At 43.6% G+C, this 24,328-nt stretch overlaps 1 protein-coding gene across 5 annotated transcripts in view; it reads left to right on the top strand.

Annotated features, from left to right (window-relative positions):
* Nucleotides 1–24,328, top strand: part of lrp4 (low density lipoprotein receptor-related protein 4) — a 78,520-nt gene that overhangs the window by 51,956 nt on the left and 2,236 nt on the right. Inside the window, exons 5-38 of one of the 5 annotated variants that reach the window (XM_028956291.1) lie at nucleotides 618–734; nucleotides 2,596–2,724; nucleotides 5,397–5,516; nucleotides 5,632–5,757; nucleotides 6,234–6,350; nucleotides 6,803–6,937; nucleotides 8,197–8,322; nucleotides 8,631–8,861; nucleotides 9,315–9,471; nucleotides 10,072–10,289; nucleotides 12,581–12,757; nucleotides 13,074–13,199; nucleotides 13,394–13,602; nucleotides 13,789–13,870; nucleotides 13,969–14,074; nucleotides 14,264–14,465; nucleotides 14,710–14,899; nucleotides 15,825–15,956; nucleotides 16,607–16,747; nucleotides 16,835–16,921; nucleotides 17,126–17,297; nucleotides 17,379–17,541; nucleotides 17,629–17,854; nucleotides 19,342–19,645; nucleotides 19,741–19,959; nucleotides 20,053–20,187; nucleotides 20,560–20,668; nucleotides 20,950–21,142; nucleotides 21,295–21,408; nucleotides 22,643–22,757; nucleotides 22,858–22,922; nucleotides 23,005–23,092; nucleotides 23,417–23,558; nucleotides 23,830–23,904. In XM_028956291.1, coding sequence (XP_028812124.1) covers nucleotides 618–734; nucleotides 2,596–2,724; nucleotides 5,397–5,516; nucleotides 5,632–5,757; nucleotides 6,234–6,350; nucleotides 6,803–6,937; nucleotides 8,197–8,322; nucleotides 8,631–8,861; nucleotides 9,315–9,471; nucleotides 10,072–10,289; nucleotides 12,581–12,757; nucleotides 13,074–13,199; nucleotides 13,394–13,602; nucleotides 13,789–13,870; nucleotides 13,969–14,074; nucleotides 14,264–14,465; nucleotides 14,710–14,899; nucleotides 15,825–15,956; nucleotides 16,607–16,747; nucleotides 16,835–16,921; nucleotides 17,126–17,297; nucleotides 17,379–17,541; nucleotides 17,629–17,854; nucleotides 19,342–19,645; nucleotides 19,741–19,959; nucleotides 20,053–20,187; nucleotides 20,560–20,668; nucleotides 20,950–21,142; nucleotides 21,295–21,408; nucleotides 22,643–22,757; nucleotides 22,858–22,922; nucleotides 23,005–23,092; nucleotides 23,417–23,558; nucleotides 23,830–23,871 — 5,015 coding nt within the window. In that variant the 3' untranslated portion in view covers nucleotides 23,872–23,904. Of the gene's footprint in view, nucleotides 1–617; nucleotides 735–2,595; nucleotides 2,725–5,396; nucleotides 5,517–5,631; nucleotides 5,758–6,233; nucleotides 6,351–6,802; nucleotides 6,938–8,196; nucleotides 8,323–8,630; nucleotides 8,862–9,314; nucleotides 9,472–10,071; nucleotides 10,290–12,580; nucleotides 12,758–13,073; nucleotides 13,200–13,393; nucleotides 13,603–13,788; nucleotides 13,871–13,968; nucleotides 14,075–14,263; nucleotides 14,466–14,709; nucleotides 14,900–15,824; nucleotides 15,957–16,606; nucleotides 16,748–16,834; nucleotides 16,922–17,125; nucleotides 17,298–17,378; nucleotides 17,542–17,628; nucleotides 17,855–19,341; nucleotides 19,646–19,740; nucleotides 19,960–20,052; nucleotides 20,188–20,559; nucleotides 20,669–20,949; nucleotides 21,143–21,294; nucleotides 22,623–22,642; nucleotides 22,758–22,857; nucleotides 22,923–23,004; nucleotides 23,093–23,416; nucleotides 23,559–23,829; nucleotides 23,905–24,328 lie in introns of those variants that run through there. The other 4 variants (XM_028956290.1, XM_028956289.1, XM_028956288.1 and 1 more) reach the window with 4 other exon arrangements.

The following is a 24,328-nucleotide window of genomic DNA, read 5'->3' as shown; positions in this document are numbered from 1 at the left end:
TGAAACAAAAAAGAAGACTGTTTATTTTTTTGCAAATAAAAGTTTGCAATTCATTATTTTATTCTTTTAATGTGTGTATGTGGGAAGGAATTGGGGTTGGGGGTGTTCTGGCTTGTCCTGGCAGGGGGGCTTCAGGGAAAAAGGGGTTTGCTCTAATCCAAAAAAAACTGACAAATGGAGACCCTCAAAGCCAGTAGGTGTAAAAAACCAACACCTCTCTATCTCTTTCTCTCCTTGACTCTTTTCACTCCATCATTTGTTTACCCCGTGTCTCTCATCCCTTCTTCTCCCACCCTCCTCTTTGTTTTCTTCTCTCTTTCTTACAGACCCTCAGTCTGTCTCCAGGGCACTGTCTCTTAATAATTGCCTAATTGTTCTCCCGCTGCTCCGTATCTCAGCATTGCGCCTCTCCATGGCCTGATGGGAGATCAGGTTGTGGTGTAATCCTCTTTGCCTGCCTGCCTGATGGTTGCCTGCGTGAAGTGACTGTCAGATTCTAGCCCAAATGTCTGCAGGATTTATGTCATTGTTCATGTGTGGATATGCACAAAACATATGGGCCATATTGACCATGCTTTCTCCTGATGGTGTGTGTTTGTGCGCGCATATGTGTTTAGACATGAGGAAATGCTCGGATAAGGAATTCCGCTGTTCGGATGGGAGCTGTATAGCTGAGCACTGGTACTGCGACGGAGACACGGACTGCAAGGATGGAACCGATGAGGAGAACTGCTGTAAGTTTCTCTCCCTCTCACAGAACGCATGGTATACTGTATGCCATATGGCTGTGGCCCATCAAGCGTTAATGTGTGTGGTTTATCCCAGTGTGTTTCTCTGCTGCTGAAAAAAAGTTTAATAGTCGCTATAGCATATCGGCAAATTAAACCACTGTATGTGAGAGACAGTGTGAGGGCCTGCTGAATGATTGCCGTGTGTCTTCAGATGTGGGTGCAGCGTATGTATGTATGTATTGATTGATTGATTGATTGATTGATCATTTGGATTTTTCTGGAAAACGCATTAATAACAATGATTATAAGCCAAAATATTACCTGAAGTTGAAGTGTCATATTAGGTTTTTAGTATTCAAAACCAATTGTCTAATTCTGTGTGTGTGTTTGTGTATGTATGTGTGGCTTTCAGCCCTGACTCAAATCAACTAAAGGAATCCTCTACTCCACCATCCCACCCCCCCACCCATAAACCTTGTCTCTGATTGGATTTAAATAGCCTGGCCTGAGTCAGCTGGCTGTGATCTACAGCGGGTAGTGTGTGTCTGTGTGTGTGTGTGTGTTGGTGTGCACATGTTTTGTAAATGGATCTGGTGTATGTGTGTATCTTTGTGTGTGTGCGCACATGTATGCCTGTAATACAGCACCCACATCTGATGCTGATTTAACTGCTGGCACATGGTCCACGTTCTCCGTCTCACTGCTGGATGGGGAGGTGAGGATTGTGGGGGATCTGGAAGCTCTACTGTACTGCAGTAGAGACCACAAGTCCTGGTCTCCTCTTTCAGTTTTGTGTTTTTACCCCCCCTCCCCTCTGCTTTGACAGAACCCCAATGGCGACTGTTGGTAGAAGCCTTTTTTTTCCCCCTTTAATCCACTCCAAATGTAATTGAAGCGAACTGTCAGCTCACTCCTAGACTTCAGACTGTCGGCAGTTGGCTGAAGCGCTGTTTCTTTTGCCATTTTTCCTGCCTTTTCATCCTTTTCCCTTTTAAACACCCATTTACAATCTCCCAGTCCCCTTCACCCTGCTGTCAACATCTGGAGATCCCCAGACGAATCCGTACTCTTTAGCGTGGAAAGGGTCAAAGTGGTAGCAGACATCAGCAACAATCTCACATGGCAATGAAATCTTAGGTGAAGCCTGCTGGCAAGGGACAGTAGTGTCTGCGGTGCCACTGTGAATGAGGCGAGGTGATTGATGAGGCTCAGTCGTCAGAGGTCTCCATCACAACACAACCATAAAAGAGCCTTGTGACAGTTGGGGAGGGGGGATTCTGAAGGTTTTAACACAGGTGCACGCTTGAGGCTGGAGCCCCCTCCCTTGTGGCTCACAATATCACAACTTTTTGAACTTTTATAAAGGCATGTGCCATTTAGCTGTCTCAATTATATTTCGACAGCTTCGCCTGAAACGGCCAAAGAGTACCAGATAAGTATTTGGTTTCAAAGCAGGTCTTCTTCAAAGGATGTAAAGACATGAAAGTGGAAATGACATTCTTTTAGTTCTGTGGACACAGCCATTCAGAACCTCTGTAGTTATGAGGCAGTGACACTGGTGCTATGAAGACTCGAGCTGGAAGCTCGAGCTGCCCACCAGTACGACCATATTTGACCGTAAAACTCAGGTAATTTGGTTCTTCAACCAGCATACTCAACACAAAGAGATTCATTGTGGAAAAGAAACATGTCCTCTCCATACAATAAATATGTATCTCATTCCCACTGAAACAAAGCTATTAGCTGTGAGGGGGGGTTAGATCTTCACTGCAAAGTTCATTGGGACTACAATAAATATATCTAAATTTATATAGATAGACATTTTTTTGGTAAATGTCTAACCATGTGATTTGTTCATCTGTAGCCTCTGATGTTAAGACGGCCACCTGCAGCGTTGAGGAGTTTCAGTGTGAGTACGGCCGCTGTATCCTGGACATCTATCACTGCGACGGAGATGATGACTGTGGAGACTGGTCCGATGAGTCTGACTGCTGTAAGTGGCAGGCCTGTCGTCCTTTACTTCACTTTAGCATGTCACCGTGCAGTGCCGCAATTCAAATTTAATACAAATCTCAACTCAAATTTTCCTGATCCACCTCTCACATTCAGTTGTGGTAAACAGACTTCTGTCATAAAGTTGGTGGATTTCAAAAAAAAATTTAGAATAGTTGAGTGTTTTAGTGGGAGAACAAAGGCTATATCAGACCTAGTTGCCTTACCAGGTGTATTTGGAGGAAAATCCAGTTTATTCTGAAATTTGTCAGATAGAAAATAACGTCTTAAATTAATACAAACCCTAACTCTAACTGTGAATTAATACAGACCCAACTAACTGCAATGGCTAATGACTATTCATTGTCATATAAAGGTAGCACCACCTGATTATGAATATTTTAACCTGTTTGCAATATACGAGACATGTTGATTTTACATATTGTTGTGTTCAGAGCGATATCATTCAATGAATGATCTGAAAATCCCTTCTGAATTAATATTCTTCCCCATAATTGTGTTCCTGGTCTGAAAAAAGACCTAAGACTTTCATAAGTGACATGAGATGGACCCTCACCCTAAATCTCACTCTTTTGGTATGCAAGTAAAGGGTTTCCCCTCACAACCCCCTCCCCCCCACCGAACCCAACTGTGTTAAGACCTTTAATCCGCCAACCGGCTCACGTTTCTTTCCACCAGTTTAACCCTAAATATAGAATGTCAGCCCTCATAGCGTGTGTCAGGAAATGGCAAAACGTGTTTAATGCATTCACATGTTTCATATACAGTAATTCTGGTGCAAGCTCTGCAGACGATATGCAAGTCTTGGGCTTCTTCAAGGGCACTTCAAAGGGAAAACCCTGCCGAATGCTGTCCCAGATTCACACGTGTGCCTTCCAGATGAAAGGACTTGAGGAAACATTTGTGTGTCTACAGAGAGAGATGCTGTCTAAATGCTCCTAAATTCCACTAACGTCGAGGCAGCCATCAGTTGTGGTTAGATGCCTGTAGAAAGGGTTCGGTGGGTAATCACCTGTGTGAACTGGAGTTTGCAATACATTCTACCACATCTCTGGAATTATCGCTCTGACACACGCACCACACACTCACACAACCACTGTACCACCAAACCACCGCTCTTTGCAGAATGTTGGATGGAACGTTTAGCCTGAAACGGCACCGTCCACTCTAGGCCATTAACCACGACCAGCATCACCACCCATGCTTCGTGCGGGCTGTGGACTCTGGTTGGTTTGTGGATTTCCAAATCGCTCCGTTACACTCGAGGCTCTCCCAGTAGCCCCCAGAAAGGATTCCTGACATTCTCTCTCTGTGTCTGTCTCATTCAGTCATACTCAGTCTATACTCTCTCTTCACTCTTCTTTCACACAACATGCCTTTTTAACCTCTTCTAGAGAGTGGAGGAGGTGGATTTCACCTCCAAGAAAAGGAATTAAAATCTTTTTCCTTATGACAGTGCAATAAGTACATACTTTATTAACTCCAACGCTTTTCATTCCTGTGCTCCTCAATTATTCCAGATCTTGACATATTTAGCATGTCTTTGGAAACTTGAATGCACATCAAAGAGCAGAAAAGTGAGGAAAGAGCAGGAGAGAGGAGGGAAAATCCCACACAGCATAGTGAGGAGAAGTGCGGCAGAAGTGCCATCCTCAGAAGGAATGCCCTGGCAGCGGGAGCCGTCTGAAGGCTCTCCCCGTGAAGGCCCGTTTGTTAAAGGAGAGGCTGGTTCTGGCTCCAGTGCAGGGCGGGAGATGAAACGCCTGGTTGTGTGTGGGCCGTTTTCTCTCCCCTGATGACTGAGGGCGTAAATGAATTTTGTCAGTATTACAGGGTGATAAGATCAACTTATTAGTGTCCTTCTACTGAATCTTTGAGTAATATTGATTTATTTTAATATCAAAACTTGTTTAGTTAGCTGTTAATGGAACATTATCGACAATTTTTTACACCAATTTTGGACCATAAAAGAATATAAAACCATGTTGAGTTTGACACTGATACAAGCTCATCAAAAAAGCAGTACGCTGCAATAGACTGTGAAATCGAAAAATTTGTGTAAACCGAGACAAAGCAAACAAACCTATTTCTGTGGCTTTCCCTTTGGACACTTTTCTCCCAATATCTCCGACATACACTCTGTCTCCATCTCTCCACCTGTCTTTCTGCCTCAGCCTCTTTCTCTTGTTGACCCTCTTCTGTCTTTTCTCTCCGAATCCCACCTGGTGTTTTGATCCTCCTCTAGTCACTCCCGCTGCACACTGGGCCTTTTATTACAGCCCTCGTTTCTTGGCTGCTTGGCTGCAGCCCTAGTCAGACTGATAACGTTTACCTTGATGTGCTGCTACATGGCGAAGGGAGTCCAAGAACAGAACGGCGCAGCAGCGCTCTGCTCATTCTCTTGTATCGCTTTAATCACGTCCCTTATCCTCACTCATCTGTTCTTCATTCGAGGAGCTCTAAAGAGGCTACAGAACAGGCGTGGGGATTATATAACTCATACGGAGGTAGAAAAATCTCACTCTGGGGGGACGTGCGTCATTTGTATGCCGTGTATGTTTCTTTGTGTTCTCTTTACTCACTGTACACTCGATGAAGTTACAATAGAGCAAACATTCATCTATGTGTGTTTGTGTCTGATTTTGTACTCAGCGTCCCACCAGCCATGTCGTTCAGTGGAGTTCATGTGCAGTAGTGGCATGTGCATCAATGCTGGCTGGAGGTGTGATGGGGAGTTTGACTGTGACGACCAATCAGATGAGAAGAATTGCAGTAAGTGCCTCTCTTAGGTGTGCGTGTGTGTGTGTGTGAGAGAGAGAGAGAGAGAGAGAGAGAGAGAGAGAGAGAGAAAGGGCAGGAGTGTTGACATTTGTCCTCCTTTTTTTAGCCACCTCCATGTGCACAACTGATCAGTTCCGCTGTGCATCGGGCCGCTGTGTGCGGTTGTCATGGAGATGTGATGGTGAAGATGACTGTTCGGATGGGAGTGATGAAGATGGCTGTGAAAAGACAGGTGAGTGGTCGAACTAAACTAACAGCCAATTCAACACTCATAAACACAAGAGTAGAAGTATACAGATTATATGGCACAAGAATTCTCTCAATCCATGACAACAGAGGAACATCTGCTTTAGTTCCATCCAGTGTGTAATGAGTTTATGGTCCATGCATGGGCCTTTATTACCGTTATTTCAGGTTAATTTCACATTGTAGTATCACATTTACAAATGTTATGTACGGAAACAGTGAAATTATTTGGAAGTAAGTGGAATAGGTGCAGGGTAATGGGTTAAATGCAGAGGACACATTTTGTTGTGTGCACTGTGTGTTGCTGCAGTGTGTCACAATGACAATTGTTTCACTTTCACTTTGAATATGACTTAGTAAAATATGTAAGTATAATATTATAGAGGAGTTGGAGATTATTTAATTATCTCTTGGAAAAGACACTGACTAATACATTATTATTATTATTATTATTTCCCTCAGACTCTCCCCCATGCGCCCCTGATCAGTTTCTGTGTGGGAATGGACGTTGTATTGGCTTGAGGAAGGTCTGCAATGAAGTCAGCGACTGTGGGGACGGTAGTGATGAACAGGACTGCCGTAAGCACAGACACCCACTCACTTTTGTAATATCAGCTATTTTCAGACAGCAGTCACATTTCATAGTAATGTCACTGGTCAATACACTGTGTAAGTGAGCCTTTCTTCAGATGTCCGTGCTTAAAACGTCTGTTACTGTGAATGGTTAGGTGAAGAAAAGATGAACTTGATCACCAAAGTTCATCTTTTCTTCACTAAACCATTCACAGTAACAGATATTTTAAGCACGGACGCATGCCACTACTACTCTAGGAAGTCCGTATAAAAGTCAATTTGGTATCAAGCCTGTACTCTAACTCTAACACTGACTAGGGTGTTGGTGTTGTATTGACCTCAATAATGTCTTAACCACAATGTTCTTGGACATTTTTGCTATGTGAACAGTCTCATATGTTTGGTTCTCTATATGTGCACATTTGGTAAAATTGACTGGATCATCGGTCTGGTTGCAGGCCCCAGGTCTAGCGAGGGCAACTGTAATGTGAATAACGGGGGCTGTTCTCAGAAATGCCAGATGGCCCGGGGTCTGGTACAGTGCACCTGCCACACTGGCTACAGTTTGACTGATGATGGGCAGTCTTGTGAAGGTAAGTGGCAGAGAGGTGGAGGCTCAGGTTGTTCATTGTAAGAAGTTGCATTTATTGCTATGTTATAATGAAATGAGGATTACCTGAATTTACTGTGCTGTCCGCCAAGGGGAATTTTGGCTTGTAATAAAATTGGCTGCAACTGCTAGTAAAAGCAAAGTCCATGGTCAGTGCTGGCTTTGAAATATGATGAGATGCATGTCTGGAGATAGGTAGGCAAAATGTATCCTTCTGTAATATATAACATTTAATCATGAGAAAAGCTCAGGAATTCTTATCTTAGCTCTCATGACATACAAGGAAGCTTGTTCTTCGTTTCTCATCAGTTGGGCAAGCCTGTAGCATCTTGAAATTCCTTCATAGCCCCAAACGTGCATTGTCTGTCCCAGGTGGAAGCCCCCTGGAGCAACCCTGTGAATCAAAGAGGGGCTCCGCCCCCTCATATAAACTGAACATGACCTGGTTGTCATGACTAAAGCAGGCACACAGACAGTTGGTATGCCATGGTACATGCAGGCCTTGAAAGATTAATGGTTTATAGACACAGCCTACTTTTTGACTTCACACAAGTGTGTGGTGTCAGACCAGGGTCGCTATCTTGGAGGCTGAGTTTTATTTCCTTTCATCTTCCTTTGTTTGTTATTTCTGTTTGTGGAGGGATGAGCTGTTCCACCAGGCAATGCAGGAATGTCCTTGATCTTACCACTGAGGAATCATAGCATACATTGTTATAGGGTGAATGTGTGTTTATGGATGTGTGTGTGTGACTGAGATAGATCCAATCTTGAGTCTGTAATTTTGTGATAAAAATGCATTTAATAAATCAATACTGAATATCATTATGATCTTATATGGTTGGACATTATCATCAACACTGAAACTAAAAAATCTTTGAATAGAACTTAAATAATATATTAGATCTATGTTTATCAAAACATGCTACTGTCACTACTATTATTCATGTACAAACATGCACACAAAAGGCAATGCATTTTTTTTATTTTAATTGAAATAGCTTTGCAACAAAATAATAAAACATAACTGAAAAAATATACATATGACCATGCATGTATATTTTGTGCACATTATATTATGTCTGATTTTATTATGAATTAGCCCAAGTGAAATCAGGCTGCAAAAAAGCCTGTGAAAACATGGAGGGACTAATTATTGTAACCTCATTGCTTTCAGTTCTGCATAAGTACATACAAATATTTTGACATTTTGTTCTTGTTCTAAACCATGTTTTATGAACTCAGATCTGGATGAGTGTGCTGAGGAAGGTTACTGCAGCCAGGGCTGTACGAACACGGAAGGGGGTTTCCAATGCTGGTGTGTTCAAGGTTATGAGCTGAGGCCTGACAAGCGTACCTGCAAGGCGCTGGGTAAGTCATGGCCGGCAATTGCACCACGTTACTTCTCCACACTGACTTACTGTGTTTAAATACAGCCATATTTCTAACCCAGTATGGGGTCTTAAATTTAGGGGTCCCAAGTTATGCTTGGAAGAGTCAGGCTATCTGGTGTCTGATGTCTGGGTTGGGTGAAACTCTCTACCAATGTATCATTTCATAAATCTGTTATCTATTGATGTTTGACCTTTCTGGTTTCCACGTTTTTTCTCCAATGGATGTTTTCAGCACTTAGACTCTTTTTCTCTGGAATGTCTGAAAAAGCTCCTCTTTTTCTTTAGGTCCAGAGCCAGTTCTTCTCTTTGCCAACCGGATTGACATACGCCAGGTTCTACCACACCGCTCTGAGTACACACTGCTCCTGAATAACCTGGAGAACGCCATTGCTCTGGACTTCCACCACAGCCATGAGTTGGTGTTCTGGTCAGATGTCACTCTGGACCGCATCATGAAGGCCAACCTTAATGGCAGCAATGTGGAGGAAGTGGTGTCCACTGGCCTGGAGAGTCCAGGTACAATCGCCCATTACAATAATCAGTTCATACCGGGCATTAAATACAGCCAGATTCCTCCAACCCATTTGTGAAAAACAGACCTGCAGTTGCAGTACGGAAGTGGTCTGGCCATATTCATCCTGAAATCATACCCAAACTCTACCAGTGATAAACACACACAGGCCTGTTATTTTCCAGACTGGCAGATAATTTTAGTGCAGGGATACTAATTTGAGGTTTGGTTTTTTTCATGCCAGATCAGTTATAACAAAAATCCATTTTCTTATTCCTTGAGATGAATGAGATGAAAGACAACACTCTACACAAAGAACCCCCTGGAGCAAAATACCTCAGAATCATGGTTTCTTTCCGAAACCATGCCATACTGAACAGCTTTGTTTTTTTCTGTTAAGGTAATCTGTTAAGGAAAAAAAGAAAAAGTTATTCTGATTCAAGCCCTTATGTCCATAGGCGGTCTGGCCATAGATTGGATCCATGATAAGCTGTACTGGACCGACTCTGGGACGTCCCGCATCGAGGTTGCCAACTTGGATGGCACACACCGCAAAGTCTTACTGTGGAAGAGCATGGAGAAGCCCCGCGCCATTGCCTTGCATCCTATCGAGGGGTAGGAGATTCCCCTCTCTCCTTATGACTTTATCCTACCACTATTTTTTGTCGGTGACATTTTCACTGCTTGAGGACAGGAAAGTGAAGAAACCTCCAATTACAGGTTTGCATCCTTATCCGGTAGGCCACCACTGTCTCCACTGCTTGTATGAAAACAATCAAGGTGATCAGGGAGCACAAAACAAGGCAAACATGTAATTCCGGTCAGGAGTAAAGGAAATGTCCGGATTGTGACAAAAAAACACAAGTCCGTCAACCTAGGAACTAAGTCTTCTGGTTCAGAGGCAAGAGTGTCACTCTCTAAGCTACTAACTTCCTTATTTTTACACTTCTGCAGTAATGTAAATGTGTTACCAAAATAATACAAAATACAATATGAAAGTGAAAGGTAAAGTGAAGTGATCATTGTGAAACACTGCAGCTCAGCACTCGAAATATGTCCTCTGCATTTAGCAGTGGGCAGCCATGGCAGGCGACTGTTATTTTTGTTTTTCGAGCAAATTTTGAGGTAGTATATTTAAGTGTATGAATGTTGATTTGTGTGGAACTTTTAATATTTCATTTAGTTTTTGCCTGGTCTGAATCCTTCCACCTTTAGAAAGATCTACTGGACAGATTGGGGAAATACTCCACGCATTGAGTACTCCAACATGGACGGCTCCAACCGACGAATCATCGCAGACACACACCTCTTCTGGCCAAACGGGCTTACCATCGACTACGCCGGCCATCGCATGTACTGGGTTGACGCGAAACACCATGTAATCGAACGGGCAGACCTGGACGGAAAGAACCGTAAGGCCGTCATCAGCCATGGTGAGCATACCAATACCAGGCACTGACCTCATTCCACACCTTTGTACCTTTTCTGTGGAAGAACAACTGGGCTATGGGAAAAACCCCCTCCAGGGTCCTTCCCCCACTTCCTCGTCTGTCGCACATCATTGTCGAGGCTGCAGAATCCCTCTGGAATCGGTCTCTGGCACCTTGGGTTACCTGGGTTTACAGAAAATCCAGTCCTCACAAACCTCCCCCTCAAATAGAGTTGGAGAGGAAATTAAATTTGTATCAGCCACAGAGAGGGGAGCCAGTCTGCTGGGTTACCGAGCACATGAGAAATAAAGAGGCAGCAGATAGACCCACTAGTCTGAGCAAAACTATAGGCAGACCCATTAAAACATTAAACCCATTAAAACCCATTAAAACAATGAAACTTCCCAAAGCCCCATTAATATCTGCATTTGACACAGGACCGGGGCTGTTTTTGAGTTGGACAAGGTGGTTACTTTTTCAGAATATATATAATAAAATTGATAGCAACACCACTGAGCATCTCCAATACTGTCACCTCTCAGGAGTCTGGAGGGTTTAGGGTAATTGAAACAGGGATTTAAAGCTTTTCTCCTGGGTTTGTTTATGGGGCGAGCGCAAGCCATGCGCCACCAGTCCAGCATTCCAGTACGCCATCCCAAACCGGCATTCCGGCTCAGTGGAGAGAATTCCAGCTGCTCGGCAGACACAAATTAAACATGCGAGGGGACAGACAGTGGAAAAAGCCACTGGGAGATCAGTTTTATTTCACCCCATCTTCATTTCTGCTGAGCCAATAATGGACTGTTATCCTACTAACTGCAGAAACAGGCAAACGCCAGGAGACGAAGGAAGAAGTAAAGGGAAAAGAAGATGGATGAATGGTTGGAGGAAGAAGGGATAGAGGACGAAAGGATAGCAAAAAAAAAAAACTTTAATGGCTTTTAAGGCTGGCTGTTGATATGTGAAGGCGTCAGCAATGGCCTTTAATGATGTGTGTGCTCAGGATGAAAGGGCTTAACTGTGTTGACCCCACTCTGTCAGTTTGGGCTGTTTGTTCAAACGGCAGACAGACAAATGGTGTCCTTTTTTAGTGTGTGTGTGTGTGTGTTTGACCTGAACAATCAGAGTTTGCCAAAGCGTCAATTTTGTGTGATCTGTGTCGGGAGTGTTTTGTGGCTGCTGCTGGTGTGTGTTGACTAGGCTGGGACACCTGCAAACCTGGAGCTCCAGGGTGACTGAGAAGTGGGGACATCAAATGACCCCTGTCCTTTGCCCATTCCCTCTGCCTGACATGCACACAAACACACACACACACACACACACACACACACACACACCACCATTGTCTCTCACACACACTTTTAATTAGCACGTGCATCCACAGGCACCTGACTGTGTATTTCACAAATACAAAATCCATTCACACAAACACAAACAAGCACAAAAATTCCCCGCCGCTTCGTATATTCAGAGTGATAATAAGGAGGTGATGAGGCGAGAGCAGCACCCGTCTCAAAGAATTTCACGTTCCTTTCATCAGGTTGCTACTTCCGTGTTTGTCCTCTCTTGACAGTGGCCTTATTATTTTATCACTGTGCCAACATACAAACAAACCTGCTCTTCTGCACACACCTGAAAGAGAAAGCGAGAGACGGCGTTCTGCAGCTGAAAAATCACACGCCTCTGCAATACAAATATTGAGGAAGATAAAAAATGAAAGCTGCGCTTTTGCGTCAAAATTCTGTCTGACTGAATTCTTTCAACTGACCCGCTATTCCAGGAAGATGGCCACATTCTGCCTGTGTCAACACAGCTGATGCCCTGTGAATAAAGGATACTGACTTCTAATTGACTGACAGTGTAGAAAAGATGACCTTTATCTTCACAATATGCCTGGGACAATTTGTGTTTATTAAGTACATTTCTGTTTTTTTACAATTACCCCCAGATTTAAAGCCAATATTAAAATACATTAAATTTATGTATTTTATACACATTTTATACACATTTATACAAATGTGCAAATAAATATATTGTTGATACACAAATCAATATGCATAACCCCTGCTTAACCCAAGACTAGTGCAGATAAGTAAAAGTAAAGTAAATGCAAATGTGAAATAGTTTTAATTGTGTTTGGTGGTTGTAAGTTGTGCAGTCCAGTAAATAAGGATTGTGAGGAAAGGGATACTCATAGCTGGAATTGCAAGCTAAAGGAGAAGCTCCAAGGACAACTTTTTTTCTCTTTGCACCTTCTTCTATTTGATCGTGGCCCTCCTGCTGCTGCCTTGCAGGTCTTCCTCACCCATTTGCAATCACTGTGTTTGAGGACAGCCTGTACTGGACAGACTGGCACACCAAGAGCATCAACAGTGCCAACAAGTTCACGGGCAAAAACCAAGCGGTGATCCGCAGCAAACTGCACTTCCCCATGGACATCCACACTCTCCACCCACAGAGACAGCCAGCAGGTTGGACTCACACCCACACAGAAGTGAATCATCAATACTGGCAACAAGATTCGTAAATTTGACTGGTTTTATATCACACTTAATTACGATTTCATCTGCCCAGTTTTTGTTATATTCATCACAATATGGCACAACAAATGCATATTAATGTAATTTTGAAAGCAAAAAAACATTTACTCTGCTTCACTTTCATGCATGTGGAAGCCTTACTCCCTGGGAGTGAGTTTGGCCCATTCTTCTGGGCAGATTGCAGTGCTGTAATTACATGAAACAACTTCTAATGTTTACCTCTTTTCTCTCAATTTGTTGTCTCTAGGTGGTCGAAATCGCTGTGGCAGCAACAATGGAGGCTGTAGCCACCTGTGTCTCCCTAGCAACAAGACGTACACCTGCACATGCCCCACTGGCTTTAAGAAGGTGGACCACTATAACTGTGCCCAAAGTGAGTTCTACCATCATGGTGAACCATCATCATTTGTTTATGCACTCTGGCAGTAATTTAATTCAGGTTGACTTGAGTGTTGATTCTTGATTTTGTGTTCATTGTGGATGTTGTCTGTGATTACTGTGATAATCTGTGATAACCCCATTTGGTAAGCCTAGAGGACTGACATGAGACCTTTGGTCTTTGATCAGGTCTTGACAAGTTCCTGCTTTTTGCCCGAAGGACGGACATCCGTCGGATCAGCTTTGATACAGAGGACATGTCGGATGATGTCATACCACTGGCTGATGTCCGGAACTCAGTGGCACTGGACTGGGATGACAGGGATGGGCACATCTACTGGACAGACGTTACCACTGACTCAATCAACCGGGCCTTGTGGAATGGCACTAAGCAGGAGGTCAGTGCTGAAAGGCAAATGAAAGTGTTTCAGTCTCTGCTACACACACACACTTTTAATCTGCTCCTCTGGTTGGCATTTCGGCATGACTGAGGAATAATGGTGAAACATTGCCTCCTATTGGTTCAATGGAAAACTGCAACTCTCCTGTTTGAAGCTCCCTGATGTCTGGTGCTTCATTGGCAGGTTGTGGTTGACTCCAGCCTGGAGAGCCCTGCTGGTCTGGCCATTGACTGGGTGACTCACAAATTATACTGGACCGATGCTGGTATGTCATATTTTATTACTGGAGATAATAAAGACCTCCCCTCATGCAGCAATACAGTCCACTGAGATGCATCCTTGCATCCTCTCTCTTTCTGCCAGGTACAGATCGAATTGAGGTGTCGAACGCAGATGGCAGCATGCGCACTGTACTGATCTGGGAGAATCTGGACCGCCCCCGTGACATTGTTGTGGACCCTATTGGAGGGTGCGTTAAAGCAGAGATTCAGATTGCATTAACATTGCTCTGCCTGTCTCTGTATGTGCTGTGCTCTTTCATAATAATAAAAGTAAACAGTAATATACGTTTTTGGGAGAGATTAGCATTCAATGACTGGGCATTTTGGGTAATAGAAAAGATGTCTCCATGGAATTCACATGTCTGCTGGTGCTGTAGGTTCATGTACTGGACAGACTGGGGTGCGAATCCGAAAATTGAGCGTGCTGGAATGGATGCTTCCAGTCGGATGGTTATCATCTCCTCTAACCTGACATGGCCCAATGGACTGGCCATCGACTACCACACAGAGAGGCTGTACTGGGCCGATGCTGGCATGAAGACCATAGAGTACAGCAACTTTGATGGTTCCGGCCGACAGGTACAAACATTGCCTTTATTCCCATTACCCAGAGCACAAGAATGTGGATTTTACTGGAGCTATTCATTATACTGCTTGTCTTTTATCTTTTCAACCTACACCACAAAAAGACCAGTTCTTAGCTATAGAGATACCTGTTTTTTTTCTGGGAAATTAGTCTAGAAGAGTGCATTTGAACATCCAATGTCAGTGTCTGGTGGGAAGTGCTCATCTACCCATGATTCTCTCCTGTCCCCTCTGGCAGGTGCTGATTAACAGTCAACTACCTCACCCCTTTGGACTGACACTGCACGATGATAAGATCTACTGGACCGACTGGCAGTCCAAGAGCATCCAGAGTGCCGACAAACTCACAGGCCTGGGTCGGTCCACACTTGCAGAGAACCTGGAGAACCTCATGGACATTCACATGTTCCACAGACACCGTAACTCAGGTGAGGAACACTGAAGGCAGGCCATGCAATCTCTTTTAAGACCAGTTTTTAATTGTTGTCCTGCTGAGATATGTCTGAAATTCTTTATTGACTGAGATCAATAAGAATTTCCATTCATTTGAACAGCAATCAATAACAGGCTCTTTTTACTGGACAGCGATCTATAATAGACTTCCTCTAAATCAATGAGGTGGTGTTTTATCGCCACAGGACCAGTTTCTCTTAAGCCACATCTCTGAAATCCATTATGCATTGATTTTTCTTGGCTCTAATTGTGAGGTGCTGTCATGGTACAGCAAAGCGTCCCCATCACCTTAATAACTGCTCTTACAGAGGTGCAGCACTTTCTCAGCTTCTTGGAATGTGGAGCCTTTTGTGGGTTTGTATTTTATGTGTGTTTGTGTGGGAGTGTGTGTACGTGCTTGTGGGCACATGCGTGTGTTCTGCTGAGTTTTGGTAAGTGACCTCATTACCTTCTGGCTGTATCATGACAAAGTGCTGGAAGATTCTGCTCCCATCTTGTATCCAGTGTCTCGTCTTTTCACAGAGGGGATTAAGAATGCAGAAAGCCGATCCTGGGTCTATGGGTGGGGGGGTAGAAGGCACCTGGGGGCTCATACCAGGGTAAAGCGAGATCCGATGCACAGGAGGGGCTGTCTTTTTGGCCCTGTAGGGGTCTGTTGGCCTGGAAAATGTCGACACCCCTCACCCAGACCCTTATGTCATACTGAGGTCACTGGCTGAGAGTTTGAGGTGCGCTGCTGAGTGAGAACAGCACCACTTGGGAAGAACCAAAATATATCTCAGTGTCACATTTTACTACCTCTGTTCATCTCATTTTATTTCTCTGTCAACCAATTTGGCCTGCAGAGTTAAGATGATCTCCTTTTAATGAATATCTGCCTTGTTCTTCTTTATTCTGCAGTGCGGACCCCTTGTACTGTAAATAATGGGGGCTGCAGTCACCTCTGTCTCCTTGCTCCAGCCCCGAAACTCTCTAGCTGTGCATGTCCCACTGGCATCAACCTGCAGGTGGACGGCAAGACCTGCACCAGTGGTAAGTTACTTTCCTATCTGCTGAACCACAGTCCATGTTGCACACATACTCTCTTAATGTTGGCACTGAATTACAGCATGTAGGTTTGTGTGCACAAAAAAAGGTTCCCCAGTCCATATGGTAATATTCCCTAAAGCCAAGGTTTTCAATGAGAATGGGGCCAAATTGGGGACAAAAATTAGTGGTTTGGTAGTTGCTATTCTATGGACATGTTGTAACCAAACTAGCCAAGCTTTTGATTTAATTTTTCACCATTTTACTGCATACAAATACTAAAGGGCTTCAAAAGCTTTTCTGTGAACACATACACTTGTGTCCTTGGGGGACTGACAGGCCCCAGCTGTGCTCACTGTATGGTAGTAGAGGACACAGAACATGTCCTTCGCCCTTCTGTCAGAGCAAAGCAGCCTCTTTGAAACCTGACCTCCATATTTCATATGGATCCTGTGAAGCTGAAGTGGTGATCCTGGTCATCCTGCTTACAGCAGTCATCTAAGTACTGACCTTAACATCAGACTCTATACAGCTTTATACAGCTGTAGTCGAACCTTGCTCATAATGTGGTGTTATTCTTATGCAAATATTTGTAAGTAGAATTAAACTTGGCCATGCTGCTTGAATAGAGAAAAAACTTTTTTTTCATCCCTAAGGAATGAACAGCTTCCTGATTTTTGCACGACGGACAGATATCCGCATGGTATCTCTGGACATCCCTTACTTTGCTGACGTGGTTCTGGCTGTCAACAGTTCAATGAAGAACACCATTGCTGTCGGAGTGGACCCCAAAGAAGGTACTTGACCGACAGCTTGACCTGCTCTTCTCAGACCAGTCTTAAATGTAATCTCCCAATGGAAAATTAATTCTTAACTTTCCCCAGGTAAAGTTTATTGGTCTGACAGTACATTGAAAAAGATCAGCAGGGCTGATGTCAACAGCACACGCTATGAAGACATCATCTCAACAGGTAGGAAAACGGGCCTAATCAGATCTGCTCAGAACCATTTGAGAATAGCCCAACACAACTCTATTGTAAATACATTAGTAGATAAAAAAACTCCTAAAAATGTTCATTATCAATATATACAGTAGTTATCAATACAGAATACTTATGAGTCACTTGTGCATCTCTAATTTATTGTCCCATAACTGCTCTTCTGTTTCATTCTAGGCCTGATGACGACTGATGGGTTGGCTGTAGACTCTCTGGGGCGGAAGATCTATTGGACAGACACTGGCACCAATCGTATTGAAGCAGCCAATCTTGATGGGTCCATGCGGAAAGTCCTGGTCTGGCAGAACCTGGACAGTCCTCGGGCCATTGCTCTCTACCATGAGATGGGGTAAAGTCAGGCTTACTGTTTGTGCTTGTGTGAGGAAAAAAATATATACTTGAATGGGTCTTTTTTTGTTTTGTTTCCCAGCTATATGTACTGGACTGACTGGGGCGAGCATGCTAAACTGGAGCGGTCCGGGATGGATGGCTCAGAACGTGTGGTTCTCATCAATAATAATCTGGGCTGGCCTAATGGACTGGCCATAGATAAAGCCGGGTCTCAGTTGCTGTGGGCAGATGCTCACACTGAGGTAAAGTGTCTCAGTAACCATTTGATTTTGCGTAATAAAAGCTGGAATGTGAACTGAACTTTTCTGCCTGGACTCATCCTCTTTCAGCGAATTGAAGCATCAGATCTTAATGGATTGAATCGGCGGATCCTGGTTTCTCCCGTGCAGCACCCATATGGGCTGACTCTGCTCGGCCCACACATCTACTGGACTGACTGGCAGAGCCGCAGCATCCAAAGGGCAGACAAGACCTCTGGCACTAACATAATCACCGTCCGGTCCAACCTCCCAGGCCTCATGGACATACAGGCGGTGGACAGAGAGAGACCACTGGGTGAGTTTTATACCCATCAAGTGAAATCTTATCTGGGAAGGTAGTAGGGTGGTAGTAGCCTAGTGGGTAACACACTTGCCTATGAACCAGGAGACCCGGGTTCAAATCCCACTTACTACCATTGTGTCCCTGAGCAAGACACCTAACCCTGAGTTGCTCCAGGGAGACTGTCCCTGTAAATACTGATTGTAAGTCACTCTGGATAAGGGCGTCTGATAAATGCTGTAAATATAAATGTAAATGGAAGCAAATAAAATCTAAAATCAGCAAATCCAGATTACGAGACACTGTGCAACATGGTCCTCTGTCCAATGGTGCTCTCTGCAGGATAACTTGTGCATTCTCTTTAATTACCCAAGCAGCTCTGTTCCACTCATCATCCACTTTACCATGACCATTGGATTTCTTTAACAAGAACCTGAAAGAGATATGTTCAGTCCAGAGACCAATTGGGCATCTTCTATATGTCTTCTTTAACCTAGAAGACCTCTCCCTCTCTGCACACTTAGCTGAGAGCTGGCATTTGTCACACTGCACATTCTCTGCACTCCCGATAGTGGGTCTTTATGTTCCCTTCTGTTCAGCTGAGATTTCATGGGTCACCTCCCCTGGTGCTTCAGACCTGGTGGTCCTGTGTGGGGCCAGCGCGCCAATGAACCAGTCACAGATAATGAGGCTCTGGGAACCAATGCGTTCGGTTTGCGCTCAGGCTTGTTAACATCGCCCCATGAATGAGGCGTCCCAAGTGCAGGCCAGAGTCTTGTTATAAAGTTGTTAATGGAAAGGCTGCAGAGTTCCATGTCTAGTTTCTAACAAAGAATGTAGGCTGTTTTTTCTTTCCCCTCTATTCATTCTGTGCCTTTTCCAAGAGGAGGAATATAATAAAAAAATGTACAGATTGCTTGCAACAGTTTTTTTCTTCAATTCATCTGTTTTCCACACTCAGACTGAAAGATTTACTGTACCCAACCCTCTGTTGCATTGCTGGAAGGACTGCACACAGTACAATGGCCATCTTTGTTTTTCGGTTGCTGTGACCCAGAACTAGTGATGTTAATGTTGTTGCACTTATGACTTGTGACAGTCGGGTGGAGATTTGCTTGTGCTGTTGTCATTATGTTTTATGTTGTGCCACCAACGCTGCATTGCGTCCAACACTGCAGACCTTTCCCACATTGTATTTCGTTAAGCTTTATTTTGCAGTTGCAAGTGTGGATGATAAAAATGTTGCATAATAGCAAATATGGATTTTAATGTGGAGGCAGAGAACCACCCTAAAAAGCAAAGGGATTAAAATGTTTTAATGTTTTACAACAGTCGTAATGTTGTGATACCAGTAAATCCATGTCACAACAGTATATATAATTGCTCCCCGGATGCCTTTCATGGCTGCCCACTGCTCACTAAGGGTGATGGGTTAAAAGCAGAGGACACATTTCGTTGTTCATCATTTTTATAACTTTCAATTTTCTTTCTTTCTCCATTAGGCTTTAATAAATGTGGCCGTAGAAACGGTGGCTGCTCCCACCTGTGCTTTCCCCGCCCTAATGGAACTTCCTGTGCCTGTCCCACCGGCATTCTGCTGAAGGGTGATGGAAGGTCATGTGACGACATTCCTGAGACGTATTTGCTCTTCTCTAACCGAGTGAGCGTACACCGCATTTCACTGGACACATCAGACAACACGGACGTTCACATTCCTGTGCCTGAGCTGCACAACGTAATCTCTCTGGATTATGACAGCGTGGATGGGAAGCTCTATTATACGGACGTCTCACTGGACGTCATTAGGTTGGTAGTTTTGTTTTACAAAATAACACCTTGATATCGGCCCTTCATCAGTTTCATTCCGCACACTTCATGACTTCGCTCTCATTTCTACTCAGACGAGCCAACTTAGATGGCAGTGGCATGGAGACGGTCATTAGTCAGGGCCTGAAGACTACCGATGGGCTGGCAGTGGACTGGGTGGCCCGTAACATGTACTGGACTGATACCGGCCGCAACACTATCGAGGTAGCGCGCCTGGATGGATCTTCACGGAAGGTTCTGGTCAACAACAGCCTGGACGAACCCAGAGCCATAGCAGTGTTCCCCAGCAAAGGGTGAGGGGTAAAGTGATAATGCGGAACTGGCTGACAATGCCGAACTGACTGTCTTTATATGTGGTACTGGTCTTACACACATGCCTTTTGTAGGTACTTGTTCTGGACTGACTGGGGTCACATTGCTAAGATAGAGCGGGCCCACCTAGACGGCTCAGACCGCAAGGTTCTGATTAACACTGACCTTGGTTGGCCCAACGGCCTCACTCTGGATTACGACACTCGCAGGTGAGAAAAGACAATGTTTTTTTTTTTAACATTGACCATTTTCTCCAAATAAAGCTTTAGGACAAAATATAGCGTATAACTTGATATCTGTGGATAAGGGCATCTGGATAAGGGCGTCTGATAAAATGCTGTAAATGGTTATTTGATTTCTAGTTGGGCTCTCAGTGGATATTCCCATACTGGCCTGATTGTAAAATTTATGTATCACAAAACTACATCACAATACTAGTAGATGGTGCCAAAATTTTTTTTTAAATGGCTGTTTTATTGTAAGGTATGGGGCCAACCACTGACATGTCTGAATGTCTCTAATAAAGTGCTCAATGAGCCCATTGAGAAAACTGGATTAAATTCTATTCTCTGTGTTTTCAGGATATTCTGGGTCGACGCTCATCTGGACAGAATAGAGAGTTCGGATCTAAATGGAAAACTCCGGCAAATCCTTGTCAGCCCAGTGTCACACCCATTCGCCCTCACACAGGTACCTGTGTCAGCTGACCCCCTAAATCACTTTTCCTCACTCACACCCCTCCTTTCACTCACTTCCTCCTTCAGTCACACCCTACTCACTGCCTCCTCACTCACTCGCTTAATTTCTTTTATTTTAACTTCTGTTATTAATTTATACCATTAACTCTCTGACCCTCATCTTCCGCCCTGTCCCCCTTTCCTTTGTTTTTCCATCCTCCATCTTTTCCTTCCCCTTCCCTGTTTGTTTTCTGTTTGTATGTCCGTATTCTCTTCTTTTTCCCTTGTTCCCAGTTGAAGCCAGTGACCTCTTCACTAACCCCTTCTTCCCGAATCTCACAGCAAGACAGCTGGATTTACTGGACGGACTGGCAGACCAAGTCCATCCAGCGGGTCGATAAGCACACAGGCCGCAAGAAAGAGACGGTTCTGGCCAACGTAGAGGGCCTGATGGACATCATTGTGGTGTCGCCACAGCGACAGAGTGGTGAGAGTTGGTTCATGCGAAAGAAGGTTTTTTTTCTCTTCCCTGCTCACTCTAATCCAAACCTTTACGGTCAATCTTAATTAAACTTTTCTTTTCTGCTGGGTCCACTTCATTGGCTCCATTTCTGAAGGATCCTCTTGTGTCCTATGCAGGCACAAACCACTGTGGAGTGAAGAACGGAGGCTGCACCCACCTCTGTTTCGCAAAGTCCAACAGCTTTGTGTGTGCCTGTCCAGACGATCCAGATGGCCAGCCGTGCTCCACTGGTGAGTTGCACCCGGGAATCTGTTTATTGCACTGAGGACTTGGGGAAAGGGAGTCACAGCATCAGCTGTACTGTAGTCATCTGGGTAGAAAACCATGTCTAGCTTTCCTGTTTACATTTTTAAAATGATTTTCGCAGTCCACACATTTATTTAAATTAGGCTCTAAAGATTTTTCACCTTGCCTCCCTTAACTAAAGGTGTTTTGACACTTATGCAAGGCATGCACATAAACTTATGCGATTAATGAGCACACTCAGGGGGGCAAGGTTTAATATGTTTATCTAAAATTGTTAGGAACATGGCCAATTTTCATTGCACTCTAATTTTGCAAGAGATTTAATAAGAAATATATTTCCAAGAATTTCTTAGGCTATGCCAATAAATGCAGGGGGGGGAGAAATGTGTGACTTGTTGTGTGTTAAATATCACATCTACAAAGCTTTGGTGTGTTAGAGCTCTGTAGTAAAAAATTTAAGGCAACGGCTGCTAAGCATGCCAAAACTACATGGCTGTGAAGTTGAGAACTTAAAAATGCTTCATCGCCGGTTGCCTTAAATGTTTTAGTTTAAAGAGATTTTTATGTTTCACAGAGGTAATGGACCTGCAATCAGAATGTTCCTGTTCAAATCCCAAACCGGCATGTTGCCACTGATGTGCCACTTTGGTTTGCTACAATGAGCAGAAAAACTGTCTCCGTTTAGCCTGTGCTCACCTTGTAACAGTCTTATATACTGGTAGTTCTCCTTTAAATGCATTAAACGCACACGTCACTATGCTGTGGGCATATGCGCAGCGTGAAACTCTTACTCAGAGTGCCCTGTACTCAGATCAAGCAGCCACTGTCAGTACCATGTCGGAATCAGAAAATCACCAAGAAACATCAATGTCATATAATTGATTATGTTCTGCACTGCATCAATGCAGGTGTCCATGTCTGCATTGTGATGCATCGATTATACAATTAAATTCAACACCCATAGTCCGCATACACTGCTCCTGGCACACTGTCCACTGATCACTAAGGGTGATGGTTAAAAGCACAGGACACATTTTGTTGTGTCACCGTGTGCTGTGCTGCAGTGTATCACAACGACAATCACTTCACTTTCACTTTTAAGTAGAAATCGGATAAATATTCTGTAGGACACTTATATTAATTTTTAGCAGCCTTGTGCACTCGAGAATGTTGAGAATGTCTCATGGCCGAACTCTTCTTTCACGAGCTCTGGTTCAGTTCCAGGTTATGTACCCACAGTTCCTGCTGGTGGTAGTAAGCCCATCACCCGGGCACCTAGCAAGAACGGGAAACTTCCTACAGAAAAACCTCAGCAGGGACCCCCAGTGGTGAAGTGAGTGAAATGCAGCACTCCATACATTGTGAACTGACTTATTAATTCACTTACTAGGTTTTCATATATATATATAAATATATGTTTACCCTGATAACAGCTGCACAGACAAAAACCTTGGCTTGGAGGGATGCATCAAAAGTACTGTTGTGAGTGCTCCTGGAGGTGAGAAAGATGCTGTTTTTTCATCAAATGTAACAGTACATGGGCTGTTATGAAGGTGTTTATCTTGAACTTTTTCTTAAAGGTGATGGTCTTCACATCAGCTATGTGATTGGAGGAGTTCTGACTGTCTTGGCCATTCTGATCCTCATTGTTGTGGTCATCATTTATAAGTGAGTGTTTTAGTATGATTATTTAAACTGGCCTTTATCCAGAGCGACTTACAATGCAGTGGTTACAGGGACAGTTTCCCTGGGTTAAGTGTCTTGCTCAAGGACACAATGATAGCAAGTGGGGTTTGAACCTGGGTCTTCTGGTTCATAGGTTAGTGTGTTACCAACTAGGCTACTACCACCCTGATGCATGCATTAGTTGTGCTCTAAGAAATTGGAAAGTTGTTTAATAAATATGAAAGTGTTGGAAATACATACATACATACACACATACACTTATGTAGTTGTGTAGTAATAAACGTTTTTATTCGTCTTCATTTTCAGGCACAAGAAGTCTAAGTTTGCCGACCCAGGTGTGAGTAACCTGACCTACAGCAATCCATCATATAGAACATCAACACAAGAAGTGAAAATCGAGGCTGCCCAAAAGCCCCCTATTTATAATCAGCTCCGATATAAAAAAGAGGTACGATCGTTGTTCTGTTTCCACAGAAAAGCCATTTATGTTGCCGCGTATTGCAACTAATATAAATATATAAATGTATAAATCCTCAAAAAATTTTTTAAATGACCAAATGAATTTGTTCCTCTGGTTGGTGATTGTCCTCATCATATCATGGATGCCAGTATCTGTTATTTTGTTTTTGGCTGTCCTTTAGATGGGTTAATAGTTGTGTAAAAGTACAATAAATGACAAGACTTTGCTCCAATTTTTGTTTTCTTCTCCTTCACTACAGCTCTCTCATCCTTACAACTCCCTCTCCCCCTTTATCTTTTGACCCATTTCTTTTCCCACCAAAATCACTGAGGAGGTAGTTACGCCGCATGGAGATTAAAAACAAACACTGCTTAGTTGTACACGTTTTGAGCATCTGGCCTTTCTGCATGTAACTTGTACTTTTACACTTACCATTGGTAGTGACATTTGACTTTGAATCCTGCAGTGTGTCAGTTTCTTTGTGTATATGCATTTTTGACACTGTACATCTTCTTATGTTGATTTTGGTGTCTGTATTACTGGCAGTCTCTGTAAATAGAAGCATGTAAAGACATATTAACATTTGAACAGTGTTGGCAGTAATTTCCAGATGTTTGGGAACATGAAGCATTTGCAAACACACATATGCCTCTGTGTAGTCCTGAACCAGCATGCTTTTTTTGTTGCCGTGTTAACAGTATTGATATATTGGTGCTGTGTTGAGGAGGCTTTTAGATGCACAGTCCAGAAGGGGCATG

This window comes from Denticeps clupeoides, chromosome 16 (genome assembly GCF_900700375.1).
Source record: "Denticeps clupeoides chromosome 16, fDenClu1.1, whole genome shotgun sequence".
NCBI classification, from domain to species: domain Eukaryota; kingdom Metazoa; phylum Chordata; class Actinopteri; order Clupeiformes; family Denticipitidae; genus Denticeps; species Denticeps clupeoides.
Note: the sequence above shows the minus strand (reverse complement) of the source record. Positions and strands in the feature narration are given on the sequence as shown.